This window comes from Trachinotus anak, unplaced genomic scaffold, assembly GCF_046630095.1.
Source record: "Trachinotus anak isolate AG129_WGS33_773 ecotype Australia unplaced genomic scaffold, CSIRO_AGI_Tana_v1 ptg000003l, whole genome shotgun sequence".
In the NCBI taxonomy this organism is placed as follows: Eukaryota; Metazoa; Chordata; class Actinopteri; order Carangiformes; family Carangidae; genus Trachinotus; species Trachinotus anak.
This window is the reverse complement of record NW_027273854.1, coordinates 1,097,559-1,107,044: the sequence shown is the minus strand read 5'-3', so window position 1 is coordinate 1,107,044 and position 9,486 is coordinate 1,097,559. Positions and strand designations below refer to the sequence as shown.

The 9,486-nt window shown below is 41.8% G+C and overlaps 2 protein-coding genes across 4 annotated transcripts; both read right to left on the bottom strand.

Moving 5' to 3' along the window:
- Position 1: 1 nt before the first annotated feature.
- LOC139610065 (protein NATD1-like) lies at positions 2-2,618 on the bottom strand. The gene is made up of 3 exons (XM_071465048.1): positions 2,393-2,618; positions 1,223-1,341; positions 2-1,139 (listed from the first exon to the last, which is right to left on the bottom strand). The coding sequence occupies exons 1-3, from the start codon at positions 2,526-2,528 to the stop codon at positions 1,023-1,025; spliced, it is 372 nt and encodes a 123-aa protein (XP_071321149.1). The 5' UTR covers positions 2,529-2,618; the 3' UTR covers positions 2-1,022.
- Positions 2,619-2,879: 261 nt separating this feature from the next.
- On the bottom strand, positions 2,880-9,176 carry dhrs7ca (dehydrogenase/reductase (SDR family) member 7Ca). Of its 3 annotated transcripts, none has more exons than XM_071465045.1 (8): positions 9,033-9,171; positions 7,066-7,263; positions 5,847-6,024; positions 5,627-5,739; positions 5,302-5,512; positions 5,127-5,219; positions 4,378-4,533; positions 2,880-3,544 (listed from the first exon to the last, which is right to left on the bottom strand). In XM_071465045.1, the coding sequence occupies exons 3-8, from the start codon at positions 6,007-6,009 to the stop codon at positions 3,339-3,341; spliced, it is 942 nt and encodes a 313-aa protein (XP_071321146.1). In that variant the 5' UTR covers positions 6,010-6,024; positions 7,066-7,263; positions 9,033-9,171; the 3' UTR covers positions 2,880-3,338. The 3 variants fall into 3 exon arrangements, with proteins under 3 accessions (XP_071321146.1, XP_071321144.1, XP_071321145.1); XM_071465043.1 differs by having other exon boundaries at positions 7,182-7,263; positions 9,033-9,146; XM_071465044.1 differs by lacking the exon at positions 7,066-7,263 and having other exon boundaries at positions 9,033-9,176.
- Between the last annotated feature and the right edge of the window lie 310 nt (positions 9,177-9,486).

Sequence of the window (9,486 nt, the reverse complement as noted above, 5' to 3'; positions counted from 1 at the left end):
GTAGCTGGAATAAATTTTATTCAGACATGAAACAACATATATGAATATTGTATATTATTATTATTATTATTCTGATGTTGTTAACTAGAAATTCAATAATCTTGCTGCTCCTGAAGACTCCTGACCGGATTTGACAGAGGAGGAATCCATATTTAAGGATTTGGATTTAAACAGCTGCTCTGTTGTTTCTTCATTTACGAGGGTCTGCAGAGGTGAAACTACACTGATGTGTCAAGTGTTGTTGCAGCAAGGAATTGTGGGACGGTGTTTTCTCCTTTCCTTTGGAAGGTTCAGTGTATCCTTTGCTAAAGGAGATAAGATAGGAAGCAGTGAAGCTCCTTTCCTCATCAGCTTTTTCACGGCTGCTGCTCAGAATCTTCAGGTCATTTCACTCCTCAACAAAAAAGGCTTTTCCACCACAGCAACCTCTGCAGCAACGATCCCAGATTTCCACTTTCACCACCTCACTTCCTTTCCTTAGCACTGATTGGCTCTTGTCGACAAACACACAAAGTTCTACTCTAGTCACGAAATTTGTGCAGACATTGTCGATATCTAAACATTATGCTTTGATAAATATTTCAATGTCTTGTCTCAACGTTGAATAATTAACACATATTACAAGTTTGTGAAAATATAACAGATTACAGATATAAGATATAAAAAAGCATCGATTTGCTGGTTTCAGATCATCAAAATAAAATCTGTCATGATGCAATTGCAGAAGATTCTTTCATAAGACTGAACAACTTTACTCATTAAACTAATGATTCTTTGAAATGAATATAAATTACACTGTCTCATTTTGATGGGTCTGATCAGTGATTTCTTTAACACATCAAATTTGAGACATTTCCAGAGTAAAAGAATAATTACTCATAACCACAACCTCCAGCTGCTGCAGACTGCTCAGATCAGCTACAGTAGCTCTACACCCTCCCTTTGGCCTCTGGGTTGTACAGTGAGGTAAGAGTTCGTAGCTGAGGTAGCGGTTCAGGCCACAGTGGACAAATAAGCTGCAATCAAGTGATGATGCAGTCTTTAAACTGCTGCAGTGGGTGGTCCTCAATGTATTTCTTTATGTACCAACAGGAGACTCGAGCCTTGAGGTTTTCTTCGACCAGGAAGTCCACGGCAGCCTGTGAACATACAGTAAATCAAACATGTAATATTCCCTTGAATGCCTGGACCCACTGTACATCCTGACGGCTAAGACTGTTACCTGTGACAGAAGTGCAGCAACACCTTGGCCCCTGAAGGTCTCTGGTACATAGGTTGACATTAGCTCCACCTCCTTCTCCCCAGTGAATCTATAGTTCAGCACCGCACATTCCCGGGCCCCTGTGGAGAGACGACACAAAACAACACAATGCTTTTAAAATTAGTGGTAAATGACACTGGTGGTTTACAGATGTGCAGCAGCTGGAGGCACTAGCCAGAGGTGGGTAATACACTTAGTTTCAAGATGTTTGAGGTACTTTCTGCTACTTTATGCTTCAATTGTACTTTTTACTCCATTATTTTATGACAACTGTAGTTATTAGTTGCATTGTAGATAGAGATTTGGCTAAAACGAAACATACAGTTAAACATTGTCATAGATTAAATCTGGATACCAACTTTTTTTTGCCTTTTTAAAAGAAGAGACATTTCCCCTCTTAGCTAAACATATTTTTTATTTAAATAACTGTTCGAGGCCCAAAGAGGTAAAATTATCAAATATTTCCCAAATGAAAAATACCAAAAAGCAGTCTAAGTCTAAGCTACATAAATTATAAAATAATTAAAACTAGCTCCACCTCAGGCAGCTGCATACATCTGTATCACTGTTAACAAACTAGTCATGTGTGTATATATATATATATATATATATATATATATATACACACACACACACATATACTTGGTTACGTCCCACCCTGGCCAATATGGCGAAACTAAATCAGGTAGATAGAGATTATAAACAAACTGTACAAAACTCCCTTCAGAAATACCTTTATTTAGCCTGCACCTACTGTGTACAGTACTACAAATATGTAGTACAATTAGCTGAATTTGCCGATCATAACTGTGCCGAACTGTTGACCGACTAGAAACAAATCGTATAAAATACAAGTCATTGATATTGGTATTGCAGCCGTTTAGCACAGGCAGGAACTTTAAATGATCTGATTTTAAATGAGGTTTCGCTGAGCGTTTTCTTCCTAAGAGACAGTGTTACGTAGAATCCAGAAATCAAATGAACGGATGACACCGGAGAGTATCTGAATGTTCTCCGTGGAAATGAATTCATCAGGAGGAAATGTGTCGCAGGAGGCCGTGGATGAACACCGGGCCTTCTCACACAATCTCCCCCGGCGCTGGAGGGCCAGCTCCGGCTAAGTTTGCTAACCGGAGTCGCTGCCCGGAAAGACGGTGAAGCGCAGGTTGTGTCGGTCATGATCCACCATCGAGCCGCAGCTGGAGCTTAAAGCACCGGAGCTGGTGGGGAAACCCCTCAGAGTCCGAGCTGCGAGTCTGGGGAACATTTTAAAGACGTTTGAACACGTGTGGTCGTGACTGAGCGGACCGTCCGCTCCGGGGCGCCAGAGCCGCCATGACGCATGCCCGGTGACCTTTACTTGACCTCTGCTGTTTGTCGCCACATCTCAAAGAGTCAGGGTCGTGTTGTTCAGGACAGTTAGACTAAACCAGCTGCTGTCTCTCTTCTACCTGTAGTCAAACCAGAAACCAGAGATTATGTGCAAATGTAGAATTTACTGACCTGTAAAATAAAGTGTTACCGGTTTTTCCTCCAGCAAATGTGGACTGGGTGCCAGCATAGACTGTTGTTAAAATTAGATTTCAACACAAAAAAAAAACACACGAAAATAGATAAATAAATAATACATTTGATTTATTAATGTTTTTAAAATAATTACGTCCACAAATACAAGAACAGATGCATCATTTTCTTCCTAAGTTTATGCAAATTGTGCACTTTGATGATAATTTTATGTTAAACTGTAAAATAAACAGAAAAGGAACCAAAAAACTGTATAATGAGGTGTCATTACAACTCAGGCCTGTTCAATACAGGATACACGGTTTTTAAAATCCTAATTTTTCATGTGAGTTTAACAATACAACACATTTAAGACCCAAACTCAACATGGTTTCAATCCAGTCTGAGGGTTCACCTGTCAGATCTAGCTCAAAAAATTAATGGAAAAACAGGATCAAACATGAATCCACACAAACAACAGGTCATAAATGTTACTTATAATTCCCACTGATTTGTTCCACCCTCACTAGAAAGCCATAAGTATAGCCATGTTTCAGCGCACGGCTCTACAGCTCTACATCTTCTCCGAGGCAGCGGCGGTCTTCACTCCTGCAGCCATCACGGCGAAGAAAACGTTAGGGAAGAAGGATCTGGTGTAGATGGCCACCTTGGGGAGCGAGGGAGCAATTAGCACCTCCTTCCTCTTGTTGTTCAAAGTCTTGACGATCTCGGTGGTTGCTTCGTCTGGAGAAACGCCGAGGGGCTTCTTAGTGTACAACACTGCAGAGACACAGGTGAGGAGGGAAACAATTAGTCAAATAATGGAACAGAGAATAATTTGGTGGCACCACAGAGTTAATTAGGATTCTCCCACTACAGACACAAGCTCTTTGAGTCCCCCCCCCCCCCCCCCCCCCCGCAGGAGACTGCCACTTTATAGTTATGATTCCTGACCTGCAGTATTTACCTTTCTTTATATTTTTCATAAACCAAAACACCAAAGAAAATTCCTCTTCTGTGAAAAACTACTTGGCAATAAACCTGATTCTGATTCTCCCTCAAAGCATCGAGCTTCCATAACTGCTCCTGACAGCCGGGTCTCCTGCTCAAAGATCTCCATCACTGCCATGTGGCTGTGTAACTACTGGATGTGGTTATAATCAACTGTTTGCTAAAAACAAAAAATCCTAGATCGACTGAAGACGTGATGATTTGTCCATGTTGTGTTCCTAACTTGTTTTTTCTGACCTGACTCTGAAAAAAATCAGTCATTGAAATTTTAGACCCAGCAGCATGTAACAGTAAGTAATACTAAAGTGATAAATTAAAGGTTAAAAAATCAAGAAAGTCAGCAGTGTCTTTAAGGCGCTTTCCATTTCAGTTTAATCAGTGGTCACATTTTAAATCTCAGGCCTTTGGGGCCCTGATGCACTGGGTGGTCACTGTATTTATCCTCTCTAGGTCATAAATATCCAGGGAAAATACTCAAGTCTATCTGAGTATATGAAAGTCTATATGAAACACGTTTTCATGGCGGACTGACCCGACCTGTAGCAACACTTCATATTCCTGATAACGTGTGACTCTGACCGGTTTCCTCTGGTTTTACTCACATGACCAGATGGACCTGGAGGAGGCGGCCTGTGTGCGTTCAGACGCAGAGCGACTGATGAAGGTGTGGTTGATGGTGCTGACGGAGATGCCGTACTCCTCCACCTCAGCTCTCAGGCAGTCAAAGAAGGCCTGAACCGCATGTTTGGAGGCTGCATCTGAAAAGGTAACACACCTGAATGTACCAGCTTCTCACAGGCTGCAAGTTTCAGATCTGACAAGCAAACGCAGCATCTTATCCTGCAGCCATCTGCACGCCGCCGTCACCGCTAACTCACGCTGAGACGGCAGGATAAATGCTGTTAACCTCTGTGAGCTCTGCTGATGCTTTATCATGTACATTAGGACTCATTTTTGAACTTTATTACATATGCTGTTCTATTCTTTATTGTAAGTCAAGTGTCATGGACATGGATGAATTACTGAGCAGGTTTACTGGGCGGAGTCCCAGAGACCTGAGGGCGAGACTAAAAATCACCACAAGGAGAGTTAACAACCACAAAGAGACACAAATCAAACATCCAGCTGTATGTTTGTGCCCGAGGACCATTATCTCACAGTCTGTCCAAGAGAAAGAGTCAAAGCATTACCATGTTGACCATCTCGTTAACAACTGCTAATTAGCACTTGACACACATTACAGCTGAAAATGGTGGGAATGTCATGAGTTTTGCAGACATTTGGTCATAAACTAAAGTATTGGACAAATTATAATTAAAAAAGTCCTGTGCATTTCCCTTGATAAACTCACATGTAGTGCGAAAAGGCACGGCCAGTTTCCCCTGGATGCTGTTGACCAGGAGCAGGTGACCAGTTCTCCTGGAGATCATGGAGGGCAGCACACCTGGAACAGAAAGGCATCAAAAGCACAGTGACGACACCGTTATTCTCCTGCAGCTGCAGCTCGAATCCCATGTGTGTCCGACCTTTAGCCAGTGTGACGGGTCCAAAGTAGTTGTTGTCCATCAGTAACTTGTCCATCTCCAGAGACAGACTCTGTGCAGGTGCTTTGACCTTCATGCTGCTGTTGAAGATGAGAACGTCCAGGCAGCCGTAACAGTCCAGGACCTCTGTGATCACCTCAGGCAGACTTTCCATATCTCCGAAATCCAGCAGCACCAGCTTCGGAGGAAACGTCTGGGGAGAAACGGTGATGGTGAGGAGATCCTCAGGGGTGGAAAGCACTTGCGTTTCCTTTCTCTTTGTAGATTCTTTCTTGAGTATTTCCATTTTATGCTGCTTCATACTTACTACAGTGGGGTCTGAGGCGTTCGCCAAATCATCAGCAAGTTCTTCAAGCTTCTCCCAGCTTTTCCCACAGAGGATCAACCTGGCTCCTCCTTTGTGAAACACACCTGCACATTCTTCATCAGCGAATCCAAAATAAGATGAAAACAGGACAGAACAACTGTGAAATCACATCATGTTCAAAGGTACCAGAGGAGTTTTTGCCTTAAACAGCCAGCGTTACCTTTTCCAAGCCCAGAGAGAGCGTCGGTTATAACCACCACCTTGTTGCGTACTGATGTTTTCGACAACAGACCAACAATGAAATCATAGAGGTAGAAAAATCCAGCTGTCAGCACGACAACACAGGGCACCAGGAGCACGGTGGCTGTCCATGCCGGGTCCATCTCTGGGAAGATGTGCTGAAAAAAGATCTTATTTTTATATTAAATATGCAAAAGGGAAGGCAGAAGTTCACACAGAACATTAAGAGAAAAGTTCAATAATTTGGGAAAAACACTTATTCGCTTTCCGATACCACTCTCATATCTGTCTGTGAAGCTACAGCCAGCAGCCAGTTCCCATTAGCTTAGCTTAGCACAAAGACTGGAAACAGAGGGAAACAGCTAGCCTGGCTGCTAGCAGCTCTAAAACTCACCAGTTCACAGGTTAAATATCACTTGTACAAAAATCAGTCATTGTAGTTTTCACACTAAAAGTTGTTGCACAAATTAAACAAATAAGATGTGACGTGCTAATTGATGAGTGTTACAGGTGCTAGCAGAGGCAGGCTAGCTGTTTCCACAGTTTGTGCTAACCTAAACTAACCAGCGTATGTGTTAGCTTCATATTTACTGTACGTGTTTATTAGTGAGCCTTTTAGGCAGGCTAGCTGTAACCCTGTTTCCACTGTCTGTGCTAAGCTAAGCTATCCAGCTGTTTGTGTTAGATTTGTGAATTTCCCCACTGTGGGACTAATAAAGGCGATCTAATCTTAAACCAAGCTAAGCTAACCAGCTGCTTGTTTTAGCTTCATATTTACCATACATGTTAATTGGTGAGCGTTAGAGTTGCTAGCATAGGCAGGCTAGCTGTTCCCCATAATTCCGGTGTTTATGCTAAGCTAATATAACTAGCTGCTCGTGTTAGCTATGCCAAGCTAAGCTAAACAGCTGATTGTTTTAGCCGCATAATTACCCTTTGTGTTAATTAGTGAGCGTTAGAGGTGCTAGCAGAGGCAGGCTAGCTGTTCCCCCTGTTTGTGCTAAGCTAAGCTAACAGCTGCCTGTGTTAGCTTCATATTTATAGACGTGACAGTGGTATCAATCGTTTCATCTCATTTTTGGCGAGAAAGCAAATAAGCTAATGTGAACAAAAACCGTAGAAACCAGCAGCGTTGCCGCAACTGTCTGAGGTTCGCTACAGGTTCTTGTTGTGAAGGATGTTTGAGGACGTGAACATACTCTTTAGATGGAGGATGATTTTTCTCTGGAGATGCAGATGAGATGGGATGAGATGTGAAAACCATTCAAGGATCTAATGATCCACGTGATTTACAAGGAAAAGGAGCGTTTCATACCCAGAAGCTCTCCGGCTCTGTAACATTGGAATCCATCTCACCCTCTACAACCATTTTTAAATCTAGTTTTATTCTTACAACTCTGAAACAAAGAACAGACAAGATATTCTTTTAACCATGTTCTTACGTATGAGAGCAAAACGAAGAGTAGAGAGTAAAAACCACATCATTAATGTCTCTGTGTGTGTGTGTGTGTGTGTGTGTGTGTGTGTGTGTGTGAGATACACAATCCTTGGATATTTGGATACATATAAAATATAAACATATAAAATACACATCAATCATAAAACTAAAACTGGGAAAGATTTGGTTGGAGATCATCCACTTGATTGGACGTGTCAGGATGGATCGAACATGCTCCCTCACAGCTGGGCTCATTTGGAGCTGCTCGTTTTCGTAGTTTCTCATGTGAAAACATTTTCAAAAGTCCAAACATGTTCAGAAACTCTGAAGTGGAGTCTCACAAACATTATGCGGATGAAGCAGAATTATTATGAGCATTGAAATCCTAATTTTGAACCAACAAATCCAAATTTTTAGCTTCTCAAACCTTAGTTTCAACACATCTTTTAACCTTCCAGTTGTTTGAGACAACTATTTAAAAGACTCAGTAACTTTGATTTGGAAAATGCTGCATAAATACAAGGACGGACACTTTACAACCATTTCCAACATGTGTTGTTGGAAAATCAGACTTCCACAGATAGATGCTAACGAGGGAAACAAATCTATAATAAAGACTCAAAACAAATGCAAAGAGATGCAAAACTACTATAAAAAGATACAAAACTACATCAAAGAGATGCAAAAAAACCACACAGACACGCAAAATGAACACAAAAGCAAAACAATTATTAAAAGACACAAAGCAGAGAAACACAAAACAGCTACAGATACAATAACTGCAAAGAGACGCAACACATTTATGAAAAGATGCAATTAAACAACAAAGAGATGCAAAGCAACTTTAAAAAGATGCAAAATAACAACAGAAATATGCAGAACAAGACACAAAACACCTACAAACACACAAACACACAAACAAAAGACATGAACAACAAACGTGTGCAGAACCACCACAGAGACACAAAATGCAGCCACAGTGTTTGTAGCTGTCGTGAGTATTTTTTCTGTGATGTTTTTAAGTATTTTCCTCAGTTACTTTTGAAAATGGCAAAAATTAAGAAGAAGCAGGAAACCTGATAGGACCCAGTCAGTAGGGTTGAGAGAGAGAGAGAGAAGAAATTAAAGGCTCGAAAATTCTGTCAATAAAGTTATGAAAGTTAGAAAGGGTAACATTTGTCTGTTGGGGGGTCGTCTGTGCCCACTGTCTCATTTCCTCATAATCTGAGCATGGACTCATTGTGGTGAAACGTTCCTTCACAGAGCACCGTCTGCCTGAGACCACTTGCCCGAGCCAGGTATTGTCATCAGGTGAAACAGACCAGCAGTCACGTGTTCTGGCCGGGTCCAACAGGGAGTCTGAGGACGAACCTTTGCTTTAGGTTTTCCTCGCCAAGCACCAGCTGTTTGTCCATGAGGAGCCTTCTAAATATAAACTGCCCTAGAAATAGAAACTGTGTCTCTCACAAAGGCTCAATGTCACAGAGTACTAGTCACAATATTCCACAACCAAGTCAAGACATCAGTAAACACAAAGGAAACAACTGCAGTTTTTTATTTTATGCTGCAACCGTTCATCACGTAATTAAAAGATTTAAACAAAGTGTGAAAATCCTCCAGTTTGTTCACAGTGTCTCTGCATTTTGCACAAGAGGAGCAGTTCAGTTCTGACTCACTGAGTCATCTGACCTCAATATTACGAGAAAGGAAGTAGCAGCCAGCACTTACTGCTTCTGGGGCCTGTGCAGGTATCCTGGACGGGCTTGAATTCCTCTCCTGAGGCTGTAGCTGCTCGCCTCAGCAGCTCACTCACAGAGCTCCTCCGACATGACGACCGGCCGACCCGCTCGCCGCAGCTATACTCTGGGATTTGAGGTCTTTTAATAGCAGCACAGCTGAGTCAGTTATTTTCCATGTATGTTGTCAACATGTTATGTTTAGAATGGCAGGTGGGGGGTGAGAGAGGTGTTTCTATTGGCTGCTATATGACTTCCTTTAGGTGAAAGAAATAACAGATCATAAGTAGAAACAAGCTTCACAGGAGTCAGGCTCTGTCAAAGACCTTTGTACGAAGCAGGAGCTGAGTCTCGAGGCTGGGATGTGTGTGTGACTGAAACAGCCTTTGAAAAAATACATCTTTAACATCTTTGTATTTTTGACTGATGCTTTACAATAAAAGCAC